At 46.1% G+C, this 22932-nt stretch overlaps 2 protein-coding genes and 1 long non-coding RNA gene across 16 annotated transcripts in view; 1 reads left to right on the forward strand and 2 right to left on the reverse strand.

The window, feature by feature from the left end:
• Positions 1–8020, reverse strand: part of myo6a (myosin VIa) — a 34452-nt gene extending 26432 nt beyond the window's left edge. For 6 of the 11 annotated variants that reach the window (XM_078093385.1, XM_078093384.1, XM_078093383.1 and 3 more), the window contains exons 1-4: positions 7160–7371; positions 1442–1580; positions 447–516; positions 50–123 (exon numbers count right to left, since the gene is read on the reverse strand). In XM_078093385.1, the coding sequence (XP_077949511.1) occupies positions 50–123; positions 447–516; positions 1442–1558 (261 nt within the window). In that variant the 5' untranslated portion in view covers positions 1559–1580; positions 7160–7371. Of the gene's footprint in view, positions 1–49; positions 124–446; positions 517–1441; positions 1581–7159; positions 7470–7684 lie in introns of those variants that run through there. The other 5 variants (XM_078093377.1, XM_078093376.1, XM_078093378.1 and 2 more) reach the window with 4 other exon arrangements.
• Positions 7999–9303, forward strand: LOC120808091 (uncharacterized). The gene is made up of 2 exons (XR_005709913.2): positions 7999–8734; positions 9205–9303. It is a non-coding gene; the product is annotated as an uncharacterized LOC120808091 (long non-coding RNA).
• A 219-nt stretch (positions 9304–9522) lies between these two features.
• On the reverse strand, positions 9523–21998 carry senp6a (SUMO specific peptidase 6a). 4 transcript variants are annotated; one of them, XM_040160706.2, is made up of 24 exons: positions 21791–21963; positions 19718–19814; positions 19547–19610; positions 19177–19283; positions 18612–18764; positions 18405–18422; positions 18009–18079; positions 17276–17367; positions 16537–16924; positions 16006–16238; positions 15374–15514; positions 14961–14994; positions 14242–14430; positions 13865–14058; positions 13493–13695; positions 12518–12634; positions 12325–12447; positions 12136–12228; positions 11773–12035; positions 11435–11517; positions 11258–11346; positions 11114–11182; positions 10840–10990; positions 9523–10426 (listed from the first exon to the last, which is right to left on the reverse strand). In XM_040160706.2, exons 1-24 carry the CDS (start codon positions 21825–21827, stop codon positions 10202–10204), a joined length of 3234 nt encoding a protein of 1077 aa, XP_040016640.2. In that variant the 5' UTR covers positions 21828–21963; the 3' UTR covers positions 9523–10201. The 4 variants fall into 4 exon arrangements, with proteins under 4 accessions (XP_040016640.2, XP_040016638.2, XP_040016642.2 ...); XM_040160704.2 differs by having other exon boundaries at positions 17276–17370; XM_040160708.2 differs by lacking the exon at positions 18405–18422 and having other exon boundaries at positions 21791–21998.
• Positions 21999–22932: the final 934 nt, after the last annotated feature.

A 22932-nucleotide genomic window follows, 5' to 3' on the forward strand; every position in this document is an offset into this window, starting at 1 on the left:
GCGACAGTGCTAACCACCACGCCACCGTGCCGCTGAAAATATGACTCACATAAATCTTGTCTTTGCTGTATCGCACGCGGACGTTGTTGAGCAGAGTAGCTTCATTCAAGTACATCAAAGAACCTGAGAAACAAACAACATCAGAGTCACATTATGACATCATGAACATGTCAGACGCATAGAATACAGCAATTAAACATCCACATAAGAAAGAGTTAAAGACATGACGTATTTAACATTTAACCCACCAATGAGTCCAGATGACTGATCTTATGTGATAATAAAAACAATAATATTAATAATTTTATGAGGAGGAGGAGTAGGAAAAAGAACAGAAGAAAGATGAAATCTGTGTTAAACAAACTTCTCACCACACATTCTATGGAAATTAATTAAAACATTCTGGATGAGATTAGAAACATTCGATGGATGAAGAGGAAACTTACAATTGTCCTCCACGTGTTTGTTGACGTCGTCCTCAGCAGGAAAGACCTGGTTCACAGGAGCCAGGAAGGTCTGCAGGAGATCACAGATTAACTGTTTTTATTCTCACAAGTTGTATTTTTATTTCTTTATTATTCCTCTCTTAATTTGTTGTCTAAAGGTCTCTTCATCTGCTCCCAGTTCATCTGATATTTAAAAAGGTGTATTTTAAATACAACCCAGATTAGTTAAAATTAAAAGTTAAGACTACTAAAACATAATAATAATAATGATAATAACAATAGTAATAATCAAATATAATGGGAACATAATTATAATAATTATAAATATGATGATAATTCTAATTATAATAATAATAATAACAATAATAATGAGTGAGTCGACAGCGAGACCATTAGAACTGATTTACGGGACAGATGCATCTCTGTGGATTCCTGACAGCCAGTGAACGCATCGTCACACACTGACACGCCGTACAGGCCGACTTTGTTCCGACCTCTGAGTGAAGACAGTGTGAAAACAACACCTCCTCATCCAGATGTGGCAGATGTGATGATCTACTTCCCCTCCAACTAGGAGGGGAAGGTCAAAGGTCGGATCACGAGGGATCATGTGGCCGAGAAAAGGTTTAAGTCCTGTCCTGTTTTATGAGTAACCGATCTACAGGAAGCAGAGGAACACCTGCTGCACCTTCATGAGACTTCACGCATGTTGTGTGTGGGTTTTATAGGTTGACAGTACACACAATCCGTCACAGATGCCTTCTGGGTAAGAGCTTTTACGGGTAGCAGGGTGCACTCGGTGCGTTACCACGGAGACCGGCTCTCAGCGACATAAAAGCTTTGAGTGGAGGACAGAGACACTCAACTTCCTACTTTATTTATTCTCTTCCAGAGATCACGTGGAAACCTAAAGCTCTTCAGCCTCTTCTTAGCGGGGACAAAGCGTCCCCGCTAACCACTAGCACGCAGCTCTCCACGGGTCAAAGGTCGCTCACCTTGCCCTTCTGCTTGAGGGGCTCGATGCTGAGGCTGTCAGCTCCGATGTCCACGATGGTTCCCAGCTGGAAGCCGTCCGCCGGGTGTGGCGCCCACACCGGCTTCCCGTCCTCCATCGCTATCAGCACGCTGGGGATTCTAGAAAAGCACGGCGAGCAGAGAGGCGCCGGCGTTAACGTCTGTGTGTGTGTGTGTGTGTGTGTGCGTAGAATACAAGACAGATGATGCTATCTGCAACAAAGCACTTCTGTATTCATTATTTAAAATTGTTATTAATTAATACCGTAAGCATTGTTAAACTAAAAGAAAAGTGAATACAAGGCTAAATGTCTGCTATTAAAAACGTTGAATATCTTTCTTTACATTGAATCCTCGTTTAAGATTTACAAATTAAAATAATTTGTTTGTGCAAGAAAAATAAACCTCAAAACCCCAAATATAAAATTACTTTGTTTTGATAATTGATAGCTAGGATGAATGACAAGATAATCGGTCACTGAGATTAAATAATAAAACCCAACTAAAGAAATAACAACTTAATGCAAAATTAAAACGTAGTTTGATGGCTGATGTTTCCCGATAAAATGTAAAATATCTTTTTTTGTTTTATGCTTTCCAACTTTATTTTTTTTTTTTTTCATATTTAAAGTTGCCCTTCATTTTTGGGGGCTTTTTCAAAAAATGACGGTGCATTCTTTTCTATACGAGGTACAAACACAAAGGCCCGAAGCTTTGTGGCTCCGCCCCTTTCACTTGGTAAACATCGGCTTTTACCTGGCGACAGGTAACGCCCCAAAAGCTCCTGCTCTCCTTCCACATGGGGGGAGGATAGACTTAATGACGCGGTGACATGAAATAATGCCCCTGGCCTTGTTGGAATCGGGTGGGGCGAGGTGTGATGAGGTCGGCTCCCCGTGGTTGCAGGTCACAGGTTCAAGTGTCCATTAAAACACATTGATGAGCATCACTGCGGTTCCTTCATCACCAAACCAAGATGGCAGCAGCCAAAAAAAGCTGAACCCGGGGCTTCAAAACGAACCAAGGAAAGACGTCGCCATGGCGATGTCCACTTGTAAAGCGTATTGAGCGCGCTCCATTGAGGGCGGGAACCAACCAATCATCTATTGACTGGTCAGCAAATCGTGATAAAAATCGATCACTCTTTCCTAAAACATAATATTTATGCAGAGATTAAAAGAAACAGAAATGCTGAAAATGCAGCAAATCCTCACAACTGACCAGCTGGAAACAAGAGTATTTGGTTCAACAAACCTTCATGTTTTCTTTCTTTTAGATAAAAACAACAAAGAGATGCGGTGTCCCTTTAAAAGGAAAAGCCTCAAACAGCTCAGGATGAGAATCTGTTCAGCTCAAACCAGCAGCTTTTACTCTAAAGGTTCAAGTGTGTGCGTGCGCGCCCCACACACACACACACACACACACACACACACACACACGCACACACACATCGACCCACTGCCCTGCTCACTGACAAACAGCTGATTGTTGGAGAGGTCACGTGGTGAAGTGTTCAGGGACCATGAGGGCAGACTGACAACAGAGCAACAGTGTGAGGTCGTCCTTCTGTTGCACTGCACGGGTCACATTTCAATCTCTCCGATCTCACTCTCACTCACACTCACACACTCACACACACTTTTAGTTTTACATTAGTTTTACCATTTCTAGTATTGACAAGTACTTGTTTTTTTCCGGCTAGACTTTTATTTGCTGATTCTGATGATTTTTTTATTTAATTACAGAACTGAACCCCCACACACCTTCTCCTCCTCCCAAAGTGGGCGGAGACAAATCAAAATGTTAAACGAGGACATTGGTCGGATTCACACACGTGCAACCAAAATATTTCTGCTGCAAACACAGACGCACAAAGAAACAACACACGCCGAGTCTGCAGTCTTATTTGTCGTGTAAACAAACAGACGTCTGACATCAAACAAACACCCACAATGCATCTCTTCCCTTTGTGGTTTTCTTTGAAAAGAAACACACCTTTCTGTTACGTCAGGACTAAGCAGCATGAAAGGTACGCAGCATGCCACACCGAGGGCAACGCCTGGCCGCAGCAAGGTGCGTTCAGTGACCGCAGGAGATTCCTTTCAGTGAAGCTGAAGGCCAACCAGCTGCTTTTATTCAATGGGACGGTCCTCAGTAATCAAAGTCAAAGTCTCGTTTCTGATGACTTCAGCCGAGCTGAAGAATCCGCTGAAGTTTCACAAACTTCCACTGCGGCGGTTTAAAGATTGACGAGTCGCCCCCAGCAGGCGAAGTCCGACGCCCATAAACCGAGTCGCTCAAAGGTCGTCCACCACACGGAGACCCTCGCAGACAAGGAAGACGACCCCAGAACATCCCACACACGCGTCAGCTGACCAGCGTTCCCCTCGTTGATGAACTCATTGATCAGCTGACTCTGGGCCCCATCGAGCTGCGGGGACCCACGAGTCGCTCAGGACCTTTTAGGCGAGGAACATGACCTAAAAAGCATCTCCTGGTTTGTGGTTTCCTGTCTCCTGCGGACATTGTCTCATGTCCTGATGGAGGTTAATTGGGAGTCTATGACGTCACTTCCTCTCTGCAGAGGATCAAACCGACACCAAACAAGAAGAGAGGGGAAGAGGGCTGACGCGGCGAGGATCAAGAGCCCCGCCCACCCATATAGCCAGAGGCATCCTGGGAAAGATTGCGTGCAGCCAAGAAAAAAATAAAAAACTGGTTTCTCAGTTGAGGAAGACGAGCTAAATATATGACACATCCTAATATTAGAAAATGTTCTCCCGGGGGCCGTGAACTCAGGGCCTGGACTAGAACCCCAAATGTGAATGATTAAAATACTTGGTTATTTTTCTGTTTGGTTTAAAAGTCTTATTTTTGTGTAAATTAATCTCTGATCCAAGTGAAGAGATTTATTATATAGATATGAGATTATAATCTGATTAACCAATGATGAGAATAATCGAACAGGAAGAACGATCAGATGTTATAAAGACTTTAAAGTATCAAAAAAGTGTTCAGTCTTTTTACTTTTACATTTTAAAAAGCAGCGGTTAACAGTATAATACATTATATATATATATATTTTAATTAGAGAGAGAGAGAGAGAGAACTTGTACGACCTTAGTATCCTTTCACAGAAGAGCACCGTCACAACCTCTTCCCACTAAATATTACCCAGCATGCAATGGGCTCCGTGCCAGGGGAGCCCTTCAGCTTTGAAACAGGTCACAGGTGATACGCCCGCCCCCCACGGTGACAGACCCAACGTGTGGGAGAAACTTCTGAAAACTATCGTGATAAAAGAAGATCGGACGACTAATAATACACACACGGGTTTTAAAATAGCTTTTGGGTGTTTTGTCTTCACTGGTGAATAATGAAGCTTCCTTTACTGAACTAGAGGTCTAGTTTACACGTTTGGTTTGACTGCAGCACGTTTCAGAACGGAGGTTTCAAGCTGAATGTTTTGACCACTCGAAGACATTGAAACTGGAATATAATCACATTTAAAACTCTTCTCCACCTATCGATTCATTCAACAGTTGATGAAATGTGATCGAATAGAGGCTTCGTTTATCTGCAGACGTGTGAACATCTTGTTCATTGCAAAACGTTACGAGTGAAAAACGACTGGTGGTCCTCATGAACAAAGACGAGAGGTAGAAATCAACAACAACGTGAGGTTTCACCTCCCTCAGAACTCCCCATCACCACAAACCTCCATCGTCTAAACCCCGCTGCTCCATCACCTCCACCCAAGAGAGGGTGAGGGCTGCAGGGCGGTTAGCATTAGCTAGCATTAGTCCAACTGAAGCCTCCGACTACGTAGCTGGTGGTGCAGAGGAGGCAATTGGGTGGAGAAGAGGAGAGTGGGCGGTGTAAAAAGGGATTTTGTTAGTTTTAAACCATCGTTACAATCATAACGTTCATCAGCCAGAAGCTGAAATAAACCGTAGAGGATGTAAAATGTAAATGACATAGACCTCTACATATATATCTATATATGTATCTATGTAGACATATATATAGATATTGATATACATCTATGTAGATGTTTATCTTTTTATCCCGACTCACACAATAAACTTCCAGGATATTCCTCGACTGGTTATCCCAACAATTCCCCTCTCTGACCTATGACCTCCAGCTGCTTCCTCCTCAGAACGAGACAATACTCTCTGATCAGAGTACAAGTACAGAGTAGTACTACCTCTCTCTCGCTCCACACAAGGATATCTTAAATGGGTTAGGACGCACATAAACTGCTTATCTCGTATGAGACACTTGGACTTGAGCCGTTACCCAGCATGCCGAGCACTCATGCAGGAAGTCAAAAAGACAATAGAGTACTTTTACACACAATTCAAAGTACTAGCTGCTGTATGCATGTCTGTGAAGCCACCAACTAATCGGATAACCATGCAGCCGTGCAGAGACACTTCCTGAGAGGACTTTGAGCCCTAAAGTTACTGAACGTTGGGACAGACAGACGCGGCTACAACAAGCACGGTAACACATGTGACATGATGTGACTACAGGTCAATAAAAGGGCCATAAAACAAAGTGGAGGTGAGTCAAAGTCCCTCACAAGTCAGCAGTTTGCTGACCTACACCCAAACAGATGCACGAGAGATATATATATAAGGTAATAAAGTCCCCCATAATGTAATTTCAAAAGCAGCTTCAGCCTCAAGAACACAAGGAGAGATATCTTATGTAATCATGCAACACAGCACATACATGCCTGCGCATGTTAACTGGATCGTCACCTCTGGGGATGAAACACTCTTTTAGCATCGCTATAACGTCACAATGGACAGAAAACACCCACGCGGCTCTTCTTCTGATGCTAAACATGCCCATTGATTCTTCTTCCCAGGCTCAGCTGCGTGCGTGTGCGTGCGTAGGCCGCAGCCGTGCCCGAGATGTGACATATCGGTGCACAACAACACATGAACGCACCAGTGGGTTTTTTCCCTTCGCAGCTTCTCAACCCCTGAAACGCTTCGTGTGCTCGATGTGTGCGTGCGCAAGTCCAGTCTTTACGGACGACGGGCCGGATCTCGTTCCAAAAACGGGACAATTTGGGAATCGGGTTTCTTGCCAGTCACATGAACGGCCAATCTCAGTGATTCGGCTGTTTTATCTGATATAGGAGATCATTTTGGAGAATTCGGCATGTATATAAACCACAAAATGTCACACATTTCGGAATAATCAAACTTTTAAACACCGTTTGCCTGCATGTTCTTTAACCAGCTTAAACCCTTTGGCCGCATGCAGCGCCGATGAGTGAAGGAAAATGTTGGAGCTTTACTACAATAAAAAAAACACACGGTGGATTATTTGAGTGCCGAATTGTAGAGTCTGACAAAATCCTTCAAAACGTGTATTCAATCACGTTGTTTTACACGCGAGCCTCTACTTATATCCACAAAAACTTTAAATTGACAAATGTTTGCAGGAGTCCGGCGTGATCTCCAACAAAAGCAGGACGAAAAACGAGACATCCCCCCCCCGCCGAGGCAGGAGAGGAACAAACGAATCCCGGCTACCTGCTGGAGCATTAGACACCTGTTGTAGCCAGGTAGCTAGTCGCCAGGTGTCGGGAAGAAGGGCTAACGCCACCCGTGCGGTGTTGACAGCCTCGGAAGCTAACACCGCCGACGGTAACGGCTCGTCGCGGTGCCGCTGCCTACCTCGTCTGGAGCTCCCGGTACTCGGTGCTTTAAACCCCCGGTAGAGAAGGAGAGACGCAGGCTCCTCCGCTTCCTTCAGCCCGCACGCACACACCTGGTCTGTTTGTCTCCGGGTGATACGAGGTGTCCGCTCCGGCAGCCTGGGCCACACTCTGCCCGCCCCGCAGCCTCCGACTCCCGCAGCAGTCCTGGGAAACCGGCCCGTGACGTCACGAGGAGGCAAAATACGGAAACGACGCAGTCTCCCTGCAGGGGGCGCTGCTGCTCCCACCGGGTCATCACCTACGTCATCATATTTTATGATTTGTTCCTGCCAGGAAGCAAATATATTACTCGATTACATCATATCTATGTATTTATACTTGTGTTGTTGACATGAGAGCAACTGTACAAAGTACAATAAATATTCAGTACTTTACAGTGGTGGAATGTAAGCAAGTACATTCACTTAAGTACTACTTTATAATACCAGTTAGAAGTATTGTATGTGTAACGTTCACTGACCACATAGATAAGTTCGCTTACCGGTATCATGGACGTACAGTGAGGCACAATATCCTAATTATGTTCTTGTTTTTGATTAAATGATTACACTGAAACATTACATTGATCCTTCACCCCACTACCTCAGGTAATAGTTTACAGCCTTTAAACACTTGTACACTGACGTCCTTTTACCATCTTACATCTAAAATACCTTTCCAACGAGGCACGTGAAGCCGTGGAGGCTGCGCCACATAATTGATGCTGAAAAATAAATCACTGAAAGAAAATCACTTTTTCCTTTGTAACTAATTTGCATAATTCGACTTTAAGCGTCGCTCCCTTTTTTCCCCTTTGAGTCAGCTGTCGCGGACCAGCGACGCGGTTGCCATGGTGACGGTTGTTTGTTTATGATTTGAACGTTGGAATGGACACTCGATTAGTTAAGGACATAGGTTCATCCCGGTCAGTTCATTGGACACACCAGCAGGATATTTACTATAAGAGATTATAGTTATAACAACAATTCACAGTCAACCACAAGAAACCCAGACGGACAAAATGTCCGATTTTAAACCGACATGGAGGCCCAGTCGAAGGCCCGATGCCCGAGGTCCCAACTACCATCCAGACCAAGACGACTCAGAGGTAGAGGTTGTTCCATCTCCGGTTGTAAAGGAAAAGATGTCCTCATGCGTTAAGGAAAAGACATTGGAGTTCCTACTCCGGTCGCTGGTCGCTAAGACACTCAAAAAGAACAAGGTGGACGCCGCCTCAGACGTTGGTGTCTACGTTGAGCCTCTGTTGGAGAGGACGCGGGCTGAGCTGGAGGGCACCGACTTTGACCTCGACCCCAAAACCCTGAGGCAGTTTATCAGGAACCTCTCCATCGATTTGTGTAAGAAGTGGGGCGGTGACCTCAACGTGCTGGTCGCGCTGAAAAAGAAGGACCCGGAACTTGGCGACTGGGTCGCCTCCACCCTTAAAGATCGCCTCTTGGCACCACCAGCGAACTACGGTTCCGTATGGTGGTTATTCCCTGTGGGCCGAACCACCACCGGCACCAAGAAGTAAACAGGAAACAGCCAACAGGTAACAGGTAGCGATACACTGTGTCATAGATAACTGTAGCTAACATAGACGTGAGGCATGTCTCACGGTGGGCTACACGCTAACGTGACATGCGGGCAAGTGGGGCTTCATGTCAACACGGCAGCCCTCCATGTCGTTGTTTAATAAAAGACTCCGCAAGACAATAACATTTTTGGAACGAAGGGTTTTTTTTTGAGAGCAAAAGTTTTTGTTTTTCAGTTAAAAATTCTAGTTTCGTAAGAAAACAAATAGTTTATCCTCAGTTTATACATTTTATACATTTGCTGTCAATATTTTTTTTCTGTTTGCGTAATAAAGACACAAATATACCTTCATAGCAAAACATTTACTGATACATTCGGGAAATTATGTTTCTGCACAAGTGGTGTGAAATGTTTAAATATGTAAATGAGGGATTGTCTAATGAAAGAAGTGCTCATTTCTAAACATTGTAAATGTGGAATTCAAAGATTCTCATAGATGAAGACCACGCGGTGAGGATGGAATCCTGAAAGAAAAGCTCCTGAGCGTCTCCTGAGACACCAACAGAAATAAACGGCTTGAGTAAACGTTCTACTTGGTTATTAAAGGTTCCACTTTACGAGCTCATCACCTGTGACGGAACACGAGAGGCTCTTTTCTCCTGGAGAGCAGACAGCCGACACCCGGCTGAGAGGGGAGGCGGGTGAAGGAGGGGGGAGTCGGATTCTGTAGATCTATAGAAATATACATACTTTTATCACCCTCCTTTTATTTAAATATATATGTATAAATACACATATAAGACCTTTTTATCACCTTGTATTTAAATATAAATCCATTTATTATACAGATATGGATACATTTATTTACTCTCACTGGCCCTGGTTCAACAGTTTATTTTATTTTTTAATTTGTAACATCTTGAAAAGTGTGATATAAATAAAGTTTTCACATTACTACTCAGAGGAAAAAACTTCTGTACTATACAAAAGTATACAATGCAGTACATACATGTATTTTTTTGTATACTGAGAACTTTGGCCCTTTTCAAATTTTATTTAATAAAAAAAAACAAAAACTAAGATACTTTCCAGACCTCAAAACAGAAAAGAAGCCCGAAGCGCTGAAGGCAGAAACAGAGAAGTGCTCTCACATGTCGACTTTAATGCTGAAAAGAGATCGACACAACGACCTACAACCACACGTCGCCTCCTTCTCCTCCTTCCTCTAGACGGGAGCATCGAGAACAAATATCAGCAGCTTCGTTTGTTACGTTTTAGTTTTCTACACAACGAGACGGTATAAAAACTCAAAACGATGCCGGAGGACAACGCGTCTCTGCACCCGGGGAGAAGAAAAATAACTTAAACAGGAAGTTAAAGGCAGCGGGAGAAACTCCGGCGCTATTTACGGGTCACGCTTTGTTCCGTACAAAGTTTAAAGGTGTGTTCTGTGGGCGGGAGGGTCCAGCGGCACGATCAGCTCTCAGGGACTGATGGGTAAGTGTGGCGGCCAGACCGTCTCTTCTATCTCAGGCTCTCCGGGAGAGCTGGGCGGAGCCTGGACAAGCTCCTCCTCCTTCTTCTCTACTTCCTGTTGCTCCTTGATCTTCAAGATGAGCTCCCGGATCTCCTCACGCTTCGTCTTCATCCGTGGCTGCGGAAACCAGTCGGACAAGTTCATCGGCAGATGAAAGCTGGGAATGGGATTCTGTATGAAGGGGGGGGGAGAGAGACACAGACAGTGTTTTATTCTGTTTTAGTGTTGAAAGACGGAAACCAATAATAAAAGTGTCCTCTGAGCACCGTTATAGCAGAGAGGACACTATTTGCTCCCATTTCATGTATAAAAACATTAAATGTACCATTACTTTGTTAATGTATGTATTTATTGGAAGAAGATTGTATGCCATTTATTCAGATCTACCTGCTCTTATTTTAACCCTTTTATTTGGGTTTGCATTTATCTAATGTAATATAAAATATAATATGAACCGTTTATACATGAGGTTCTTCACACAAGGACTTTTTCAACATGAGATAAAAAAAGACAAGAATTACAGAAGTAATAACAGTGGTGATGATGATGATGATGATGATGGGGAGGAGGAGGCGACTGGTCACCTGGAAGAAGCTCTCCACGTACTGCAGCACGTACACCCCACAGTCGCTGAAGTTGTCCTGCTGAGGGACCCGGGGGCTCGAGCCCTTCATCACCTCCTTCCCGAAGCTCCGCTGGTCCCCTTTACGCACCTCCCACTCCACCTCCAGGTACCTACAACAAGGACAGATTTTAGGCTTTGCTTGGGACGTTTTTCTGATGGAAGCGTTAGTCACCGGCGATGCGTTCAAAGGCCGCAGGAAAGATGACCGCTTTGTGTGAATGAACTGCGCTCACTCTCTGAGAGTCTTCACCACGGTGGACCGGGCCGGCCCGCGCAGGGAGTCCATGATGAGGACACACGGCCTGAAGCACAGAAACAACAGTCAGCATCTCTGCTGCCCCACAGGGGCTGCCCACCCCCCCCGTGCACCAACTCACTGTCTGCAGGGGTTCGGCTTGGTGACCGAAGCGGAGGCGTCTGGGCCCACCGCGTCTTCCGCCAGCATCCCGTCCTCACTGACCTCGTCCTGGAGACACAGAGGAAGTGAAGGTGACCACGGGTGTACGGACTACTTCCTGTGGGTGGGTGGGTGGGTGGGGGGTGGGGGAGGGTACCTGACAGGAGCTCTGGTCGTCGGAGAAGGTGTCGTCGTCTCCTTTGGTTGAACCGTAGGAAACGCTGATTCTCTGCAGCTCACCTGGGAAACATTTATATATTAGCACTAGTACATACAACTGTACTACTAGACTACTATAGTACTAGAATAGTGTAGTACTAGAACACTAGTACAAAGCCATGCGTGTCCCATAACATCTCACACTGTGTGTTAACATGCTGGATGTTTGAATGAGGATTATAAAGCAGAGACGGACGTGAGCGTCAGGGCACTTGATGTTTGTGGACGTATGATGTCCTAATCATTTAGACATAACGTCTCCAGAGGGACACCCACTCATGTGTTGCTGGTCCGGTTCCGCCGGCCCGATGGCGCCGGAAACATCTCGCCTCCCGTCTGAGGAGTCCGCGGTCTCCTTGGCGGGGGGGTCGGGGTCCTCTGATGAGCTGTCCGGGGACAGAGGACGACAGTGCTCGGGGAGGTTCTCCTCTGAGAGGGGGGGGTCGGTGGGCAGAGCGGCGCCGTGGTAGAGCGGGTTCTGCTCGTAGGCCGGACCCTTGAGACCCGGAAAGCAGATGACGGCGAGGTACCAGTGAGCTCTGGGGGGGGGGGGATGAAGGAATGAAAATCTGTCTAAATTAACTAAATTGATCATGTGTTTTCAGATGTTCTACTCGACGTTCTGAACTAAAGACTCACGACTCGTTGATGGGAACAAAGATGAAGTCCTTCTGGAAGAGGTCCACGTGGCGAGTCCACGTCTTCACACGGTTGTGCTTCCTCTTCTGGATTCTGGAGAAGTTAAGACGCACAAGTGTGAGGCTGCGGCCCTGAAGCCACGAAGGGGGGGGGGGGTCTGATGTGTGTGTGTGTGGGGGGGAGACTCACGGCAGGTTGGTGGTGTCGGGGACATTCCTCCGCTCCCTCTGGTTCAGCCTCTTGTAGAAGAAGGAGCTGAACACGTGGATCCTCTGAGCGTCCTCTTTTTTCAACTTCTCTAGAACTAAATACCTAAAACAACGAGAGGAGGTAATTTGTGTCTCAGGGAGGGACGCTCGTCTTTTTTACCCCAAACGCTTACTTCAGATAAAAGTCTATGATGACGTCGTTGAGGAACTCCCCCTCGTTGAGGCAGTGCAGGTCTTCATTGGTCACCGACATGCCGCCTTTGGCCGGAGGAGGAGGATACACCATCAGCCTGGAAGACACATTAAATATGACCCCGTCAGCCTGGACGACACATTAAATATGACCCCCGTCAGCCTGGAAGACACATTAAATATGACCCCCGTCAGCCTGGACGACACATTAAATATGACCCCCGTCAGCCTGGACGACACATTGAATATGACCCCCGTCAGCCTGGACGACACATTGAATATGACCCCCGTCAGCCTGGACGACACATTGAATATGACCCCCGTCAGCCTGGACGACACATTGAATATGACCCCCGTCAGCCTGGACGACACATTGAATATGACCCCCGTCAGCCTGGACGACACATTAAATATGACCCCCGTCAGCCTGGAAGACACATTCAATATGACCCCCGTCACCCTGGAAGACACATTAAATATGACCCCCGTCAGCCTGGACGACACATTAAATATGACCCCCGTCAGCCTGGACGACACATTGAATATGACCCCCGTCAGCCTGGACGACACATTGAATATGACCCCCGTCAGCCTGGACGACACATTAAATATGACCCCCGTCAGCCTGGAAGACACATTCAATATGACCCCCGTCACCCTGGAAGACACATTAAATATGACCCCCGTCAGCCTGGACGACACATTGAATATGACCCCCGTCAGCCTGGACGACACATTGAATATGACCCCCGTCAGCCTGGACGACACATTGAATATGACCCCCGTCAGCCTGGACGACACATTAAATATGACCCCCGTCAGCCTGGAAGACACATTCAATATGACCCCCGTCACCCTGGAAGACACATTAAATATGACCCCCGTCAGCCTGGACGACACATTAAATATGACCCCCGTCAGCCTGGAAGACCTTGGGGGAGGAGACAGAGACTCACTTGACTATTGGCCCGGAAAAGGTCGGCTGGAGGTCGGTCATGTCCTCGTCGTCCTCGTTGTCTTCGAGGAAGCTGCCGGTGTGCTGGCGGGTGGACATCCGCGTGCGCGCATGCACGGCGACCGGGCTGGACGTGGCGCCCTGCGTCGCCTTGGTAACCGGGGAGCCCTGTGGGGGCCTGTGGGGGCTTTGAGCGGGCTTCTCCTGAGGAGACAAAACAAAGATGCTTTTGTTCTTGTTTAAAGTTCTGTGTGGATAAAAGAATTAAAATCTATTTGAACAAACAGCTTAACGGGGATCAATGAGTCTGAAACTAAGCTCCACAGGGAAGACAATAAGGTCATCTATTATTATGACATAAAGGTCATTAAACCTTGTCCTCCTTCTGCTCCAGCGCCTTGTTGAAGTTCACCAGGCGGATGTTGGCCTCCTCGAAGGGCAGCTTGGCGGGGAAGCCGCTGAGTCCGTTGGTCCGGCCGATGTCCCCCAGGATGTCCTCCAGGATGGCCTGCTCCTTCATCACCAGCCCGTTCTCGAAGATCAGTACGATGAACTTCTCGTCCGACTCTGAGGGTGCGAGAGGGAAACGTTGTTTTTGGTTGCATCTGGTCACAGTCAGAGCTCCTCTCGTCGGTTTTCTTATATATTAGAAGATAGAAGATGATGACCGAGATGTAGTTGAACCGTATTTTTGTAAATGACAGCGTTGCAGCTCTTTGTGAGATAAGAAAAGACTCGTGTGTTACTCACGGTCCCCGGCGCAGTCGTACCAGTGCCCCCCCCTGTCCTCCGACATGTCCAGCTGCGCCCGCAGGCGGACGCACTCCGCCGCCGTCGTCTGGAAGAACAAGACGGGAAGCTTCCGCACGCTGCACCACTCGCAGCTGATCAGCTCCGAGGCCCGCAGGCAGATGTTCTCCACGGTGTTGCGCTCAGAGCCTGAAGACGGGACAGCGAGAGGACGAGATGCGGCGCGCTCGCAGGTTTCACCGAATGAATTATTGTCCCTCTGGAGGCGTCATCTTCCAGTAATGATGGAAATGAGTCAGTGCTTTACTGCAGCAGATAGATTGCTTTAGAGCGCCAATCTGCTCTCTCCAGAGACACCAGACTCCATTCACAAAAACAGGGATTTATCCTCTAAGGACCCACGAGTCTCTGATCATCTTCTTCTGTTAGTCGGTCTGTGTCGTTGTGTCACTGTGAGACTTTGGCGCTTTGAAGGGTTGATTTGGAATCTCCACGTCTCACAATAACACAAACTGACCAACAGAAGGAGAAGTAGAGCAGAGTCCTGTAGTAAGTCTTTGAATGGAGTCTGGTGTCTTTGAAGAGTCAAGATTTTCCCTAAACTCCATCTGCTTTAGTAAATCTCTATTTCTAAAGGCATGAAGCTCCATGTGTGTGAGCTGAAGGTCACGCTGTGGTGCAGTCGGACGCAACCAGGCTTCATTTACTGGGTCCTTTACCTTTAGTCTCCAGCTGGATCTGGTTGATGGAAAACTGGAACGAGAGAACAAGGAATGTCAGAGCTGAGTCCAGTTTGAAGATATTCAAATATACTTGTTATGGGATCATAACTTATTACCCTTCGTACATCTGTTTGACCCAGAGATAATATCCATATCAGTTATCATCTAAAGAGATATTTACCTTAATTAAAGACGAATCCGTGGATTTTAAACATTATATCAGCCTGGAAGTTTATGCTCAATCATTCACCCATAGTTTCTTTAAAAATAAAACTTTAAATAGTTTAAGGATTCAATTGTGAAATTTTGGAGGAAGTACCGGGCGGTGATTATGGCTGCCATTTTGTTTGTTTTTAAAAGGTTTTTGACAACAATAAATTAATTTTGTTTCTGGAGGTTTAAACGCTCACCACGACGGGCTTGGTCACCATCCGGCGGAGAGTTCCCACCCGGACGCTGCGACACTCCAGGATGATGCTGTCGCACTTGTTGGACGTGAACTCGGGTTTCTTCGGCCGGAGAGAAGAGGGCTCGGCGGGTTGATTCCCGAACTGCGAGAGTAGAGAAGAAGTGAAGTGGACGTAACAACATTATTCTTATAGATATTCCTCCGGCCTATGACGTCCTCTCCCCAAACACCACTGAGCACTTCTTCTAGTGGGTCGTAGCTTTAGATTATATTCACAGAAATCCTTTAAATAAAAGCGATGCTTAAAATTGTGTCTCATTTTAAATCTTATCCTGAATGAACAGTTTTCTTTGAATCAGATTCTGTAATAGTTTCTCAGTGGAACTATGACATCATGATGATTCATCTGAGACCAACAGTCATGTGACCATAAATCAGAGAAGCTTTCACTGAACATCAGGAAGTGAACGCAGAGCCGAGAGGATGTAAATATGTGAACATTCTAATACAGAACATAAAGAGTCCTGTGAGGTCCATCCCCTTCTCGACACATGATGGTTCTGTGTCACGTTTGTATCATCGTGGCGATGCAGACGGCGAGGAGTAGAACCATCAAACCCACAGCGCGCTCACCTGGTCCTTCATCCGGGCTCTCCGCGGTATCGTGATCTTCATGTTGACGTCGTCGAAGAACTCGCCGTAAGGCTCCTCCTGCTCTCCGGCGCTCTTCACCGCCGCCTCCACGCGGCCTCCGGAGGGCGCCGGGGAGGAGTGGGCGGAGTCGGCGGGTCGAGGGGAGACGCTGTCCAGTCGGTTCACGCTTCCTGTGCTGGCGTTATCGGCCTCGTCGTCGCTGGACAAGACGACTGTAAGACGGTAAGAGATTTTCGTATGGGATCAAACCAAATAGACATCTTTGGGTTTATTAACGTTATCAAAGATATAAAACCTTATCAAAATAATGATGCATTTAATATTAATGGGAAAAAAACTTTCTTTTCCCACAATTTGTCAGTTACTAAGTCATTATTTCTCCTTCATCTAAGACACAGATGTCAAACTCATTTCAGGTGTGTGGGGGGGGGGGGGGGGGGGGGGGGATACGGCCCACTTGGACCTCTAAGACATCTAAGAGGAGATGATCCCTAAACGCTCAGCACTCACTGGGGTCGTTGAGTTGGGGCCGCTGTGCGCCCCTCTTCCCTTTTGCCGGGTTGCGGGCTCCGTAGCAGCCGGACGTCCCGGCCAGCAGGGGGGACCTGCCCCCTGCCGTCCTCAGGGGGGACACCCTGAGGGGGGACATCCTCATGGGCAGGGTTTCCCCCCGGGGGACCCGCATGGTCGCAACCGGCTTGTAGAACTTCTGCTGTGGGCCATCCGGTCCAGGGGACGGCTGGGAGCGGATGGGGGCCCGGGGGGTCGGGGAGGACAGCGCCCCCTGCTGGAAGGTCGGCAGCGCCGAGTCTGCCCCGCAGCTCCGACACGCGGCCCCCTCCTCGCTGGGCTGGCTGCACTTCAGGCACAGCATGGGGTAGAGGGGGGAGCGCGGAGGCTGGTGAGGAATTAAGAACAAGCGTGTCGGGTTAAGAACCAGCATCTTCTGTTAATGCGTTGTACACGACACCTCCTTATTAATGCGTAGTAAATGACACGTCCTTATTAATGCGTAGTACATGACACCTCCTTATTAATGCGTAGTACATGACACCTCCTTATTAATGCGTAGTACATGACACCTCCTTATTAATGCGTAGTACATGACACCTCCTTATTATGTGCTTTGGATGACATGTGAGGACACAGCTGATGTCCAGTAGAGAGACAATAGGACGACAAGGACACGTTGGACAGCATCTCCAGTTGGACAGAAGTGCCTTCTGGGTAACGCAGTCCCGGCTCTTACCTCAGCTGCTTTGACCTGCAGCGGTAAAGAGCAGCAGTCCTCCAGCGGCTTCCTCTTGTGCTGGAAGCGGCGCTTTATGCTCAGAGGCTCGTCTTCTGAAAATATTGACAAACAATCAACTTATTGATCATTAATCCAAAACGTCCCCGAGAATCTTACATCAAATGCAGTTTGTGGACTAAATCTGTGATTTTCATTCAGACCAGGAGAGCTACGAGCATTTGTTATTGTAAATCTATAAATATAAAGACTTACTTTAACGGCCCACTCAGCTAAGAAGCAGCGGTGTATTTACCAAGGTTGAAGATCAATATGGCTATTATCAATAACATGAAGAGCTATAACCAGCTGAGAACGTTAGCAGAGGTGATTTCCTACTTATTGTGCTCTGCTGAGTTGCTATTACATGTGATTTCAAATACACCCCCCTATTTATCCTGGGGAAACTTCCAGGGGGCATAAAGCCGAAGCACCGGATGTTGCCCATGAAGCTCAGGTGATAACTGAAGGCATGACGGGTGATCGTGTCCAGATTTCTAGCATTTCTTATCAACTATCTGGACTTGATTAGAGAGATTTTAGCGAGTAAAAATGATTTTGAACTCCAGCCCGCAGCAGCTTTTTAACCTCAGAGTATTGTTTACCTCACATTTCATATGTTCTAAAACAAAAATCAAAGTACTTTAGGAAGTGCCTCACATCAAGGTCACCTTCACTTTCCTATCACACACACCTGAGATCTCTGGACAGGTGAGGACGATCCTTTCCACCTCCTCCGCTTGCTGCAAGGTAGAGAAATCTTTTCTGCAGGAAAGGAAAAAAGAAAAGCTGCATTAGAACATGTTTCATACATATTTTGCTACACTGAGAGCTTTCAATGTTTAATTCATTGATTGCAAACCAGGTACCAGAGTAAACATGATCATTGTTTGGATATCGATTGAAATGTGTTTTCTTTTCTTGTAGATAAATAAACATGAAATCGACTTGATTTCCTCCATATAAACAAACAAACATGACGCCAACACAGATGGATCAATTAAAGAGAGGAATTGCACTTTTACAGTGAAGTCCGAGCTTCACGTGTTAAAGCTGCATTCTCTCATCTGACCACCAGGGACTCTCTTACCTTTCCTTCAGATCAAGGCTGCTTGGAGATAAAAGAGAAACGTCTCACTAAGGAGATTCAGACTACGTCAAAGAAAATCAAAGACACGCATCACCATCTACAACAGAACCCGCGTCCTACGGAGCTTTGAGAACTCAGAGAGGCTCATTCCACTCAGTTTGAGAGCAACGTTAACACTTCCTGTTTACACCGAGAGCTGCGTCTCACCTTTGGACCGGCTTCCGAGCGACGGACGGCATCTGGGCGTGCTGGAAGTGTCGGCCCTGCAGGACGATGCCCTGCGATGGCGCCGGACTGATGATGAAGTAGTTGGTTCTGTTGGGGATGGGGGGGGGCGCTGCTACTGAGAGAGGCACCTCGCTGCAGGGAGGAGGACAACAACAAAAGATATACACAAATAAAGACTTATTTAGGCGTCACTTTTATTCGATTTAAAGCACTTTAATAACATTTTTTCTGTATGTATACGTGTGTATATATATATATTTCAATGTTTGACCATCCCTGTCAGAGTTCAAAGGAACCCCTGTTATAATGGTAGGGGAAACACTGATCCAAAATATTTCAGTGAGAATAATTAAATAAAATAACTGGTGTAGAAAGTAATTTCAGAATAAGTATTACAACTAATTATCTGGTTAAAAAATATATACATAATTTATTCACTTTCAAAACTAAAAACGCAACTTGTTTTTTTCCCCCTATATTTCTATTCTAATAATCAAACAATCACATTACAGACTTTATGTGAAGAAATAATATAGTTGTATACTTGAGTCTTTTGGGCGCCAGCTTGTTCAGAGGCCTCATGTGGTTATTGGAGCGGTTCTCATATGTTCTCAAAGAGTCCGAGGACGTAAAGTGTCTCAGACCGGGAGACTGAGGAGGACACACACACAAACACACACATTCTTATTCTGTTTTAGGCAGAAACAAATAATACAAGTGTCGTTATTCCTAATTTGCATAAATTTCTAAAACATAAATCTGATCATTTGAAGAATCCCCTATAGCCCCCCAGGAGTGTTAGCTGACACAGCCAATCAGAGAGCCCCGCTGGGAGACCACATGACCAGTGAGAGTCAGAAAACAAGAAGAGGAAGAGTTAAGAAAGCAGCAGAAGAGGAGGAGGAAGGGTTTACCTTTTTCTCCTCGGGGGGGGCAGGCTGCTGCCGGTCCGTCTCTTCCATGCTCACCACGCTCACACTGAGAGGATACACAAACAACACACAAGTGTTCAGTGTGTCAAATGGTATTTAAACTGCTTCATCACTGCTGCCAAAACTCTTTGTGGGGGGGGGGGGGGTACTTACTCATGACTCCTGTCCTCTTCGCTGTCCCCAGAGAGAGAGAAGCTCCAGTTGTTGTGCTTGTAGCCTCCGTCCCGCCGGGCCTCGGACCGGTCCAGGGCTACAACGGGACCACAGAGGGTTTGAGGCCAATATCGAGTCAGAGATGACCGACGTTTGTCAAAATAACAAAGTCTACTTGAAGGCAACAATGGTTGATATTCTGCGATTTATATTGAAATAACTGCACGGCTGTTTCTCATTAGCTTCTCTTAGTTTTACATGTCTCACACAGATATTGACAAGGGGACACTTTTGCATCTGCTGGATGAAAGTCAGCGTTTCCTGCGAGCCGCTGGCTTCCCGCTCTCAGAATCCACTGACATTCAGTGAAGTGACAATAACAAAGCACAGGACTGAAATGTGAAAACGTCCTCCTGTAAACCTTTCTGACATATTCTCTGCTCCTGTGCTTTAAAGCCAGCGACCTGACCTCGTCAGTCAGAACCTCCATTCAGCCTCAAAAGCAGAGTCCTGCACGTCAGTCCTTTGGGAAACATGTTTTGTGGAGGTGAAAGTCTCCTATGATGCGTGTTTGTTGCCAGGTAGCTTCCCTTTGACCCACGCATGCAGGCTAGTGGAGGACGTGGACAAACTCTCGTCTCCTATTAGTCCACATGTAGACTTTTACATTTAGACCCGTTTATCTCCTTGTTCGGCTGCTGGTGTTTGACAACAATCTGCACATTTTTTTGCTCTATATCTTTTCTTATTTTAAATATGAAGACTGGCGTCTTCTGATCTCAGGGAGGAACATCACAAGGTGAAGAATAGATAAGTGACGGAGAAGCGAGGACCAGGATGTCGTTCTTTATGTCATCCCCACATTTCCTTTGGTAAAGGACGGCCCAGTGTCTCCTTTGCTAAAAGAGATAAGAAAGGAAGCACTGAAGCATCTATCCAAAGCAATTAGTAATTTCCTCAGTTAGGGAGCTTCCTAATCACAAAACGAACGCGTTAGCGCGTCTCTTAATACCGCCTGACTTCCTGTTTGAGGATCTCAGCTCAAAGCCCTTTGGTTCCAGATGAAATGAAGATGCGCTTTCAAAACACCTCACCAACAGTGTATGTGTTGGGGACTACTTTCAGCTCTAGTGAGTTTCTGCTGAAGATCTGTGAGATATTTCATACATTTCATGTTGGAGTTGAAAAAAATGGAGAATATTAAAACATTCTCGCTTAGAAATAGTGGCATAAACATGGTAAATTAGGTATAGTTGTCCCCCTTTAACCAACATCAACAGCACTGTAAAGCGTATGGCCTCTGCCTTCATGACACTGCCACCGAGCAAGGCAGTAACAGCATATTTAAGCCAGTAAAGCTGTTCTCTCGGAAATGTGTCTCCTGTGTATTTCCCTCTGATTGATTTATTTGGAGGTGCGGGGCCTCGGAGCTCGCACGGAGCTACCGGACACCGCGGGGCATTAAGGGCACCGGGAGCTCTGCTGTTTACAGGCTGGCCGTCAATGATTAGCCAGCTAGCTAGCATACGGAGATAAGGCACTAGCATGCTAGCTGGGGGTCCGCTTGTCGTTTCATAACCGTTATTATAAACGCGTTTATAGTACGCGTGAGTCGTTTAGACGTGAATTGGCTAAAAGCCGAGCAGAAGAGGCAGGAAGGCCTTTCGTTGCTCACCCAACTCCCACATTGCAGAACAAGCTAACGTCAGCGCTAACGGTGCTAGCATAAAGCTTACAAGAAAACAAGATTCGTTTCAAATCCACCGGAGCGGATCCCTACCGATCCGTCTTGACCCCCCACCAATCAAGGCCCCCTTCCACTCTCCGCCAAAACACGGCACTGTCACCGGGCTGCCATCGCTCCCCTTAGCCGGCTGAGGATGTTGTAGCGACCCAACATCAAGAGGCTAACGTTAGCCACTTTACCTCCAGCACATTTCTTTGGACCGTTAAAGCCCCCCCGTAAAAATCGCCTCGCCAAGCAGGAATCGCGGGCACTGTGTGTGCGTTTACTCCGGGGGGTCGAAGGGAAAACAAATGGCAGCCCATCGGAGCGGGGGTGTCCGAGCTTACCATCGAGGAAAAAGCTTCGATTGTGGGCCATGTTCATTGCATGGTCCTCCGTGGATGATCAGCGGCGCTCATCGGAGACCCGCGGCGGCGGATCGGCTCTATGTAGCGGACAGACTGCTGCTGCGCTCCGCCAGGGAGGTAAGGGGGAAGCTAGCGTGCGGACATACGTCACTACCAGAAGTTGAACTACTATGCCTTCAGAATAAAAGATGGCTTTTTATTGCGTGACAAGATTTCAGTGAATGGAATAAATCTTGAATCTATTGATTATTGTATGTATATAAAGTGTGTAACCTGTCAGTTTAAACTGCATATAAATCCCATATAGGTAAATCAACTATATACTTTGTTTCATTTTGAAGGTCACTACCGGAGGTTTGTGTTTTAACTTCGTCGCGTTCGGTTCCCTCATAACCTCTGTGCACGAGCCTGGAGTGTGCGTGCCAACTTATTTATTCTGACACACACATGCACATATGTTTTTATTTTCTGCAGGAATATTAAATAATATGGATTCGATATGCGAATTATAAAAAAATATGTTAAAGAATGACAGATAGAATGACAGATATTACAGAAATTACAAAAGATCCCCACAAACACCTTTCAATGAATTCACTTTTTAAATATAGGTGTAACATAATTCTAAATCCCAATGGACATATTTTATATTCAACATATATGTATTATTTATTATCTATAATAAATGTGTTATTTAATCTCACAGGATCCTGTGATAATCAGAGATATCGTATTGAAGAAGTAACCATTTATTATAAGACAAAGAGAAAAGCAAGTGGTGAACAACAACCTGGAGGTGGCGCTGCTTCTCATAGAAATGAATGAATCAAAACCATCAGCATCATGATGTCACTGCAGACATTTAAATCCCACTGCACTACATTTTAAACTAAAATCTTGACAAATAAATAAATGTATTGTATGCATTATGCTATTATTATTTGCTATGATGAGATGAAGAGCTTCTATTAAAAATTCCGTATTAAATAATCTATTACAAAATAATGATAATTCTGATATTGTTCATCATTGGCATAGACTTCAGGACAGATGTTCATGGTCCTCGGATGTCTTATCCTGATCCTGGGGATCCTCGGACTTCTCCTTGTGGGACGGAATAA

The sequence above is a fragment of the Gasterosteus aculeatus genome, chromosome 18 (genome assembly GCF_964276395.1).
Source record: "Gasterosteus aculeatus chromosome 18, fGasAcu3.hap1.1, whole genome shotgun sequence".
Taxonomy (NCBI): Eukaryota; Metazoa; Chordata; class Actinopteri; order Perciformes; family Gasterosteidae; genus Gasterosteus; species Gasterosteus aculeatus.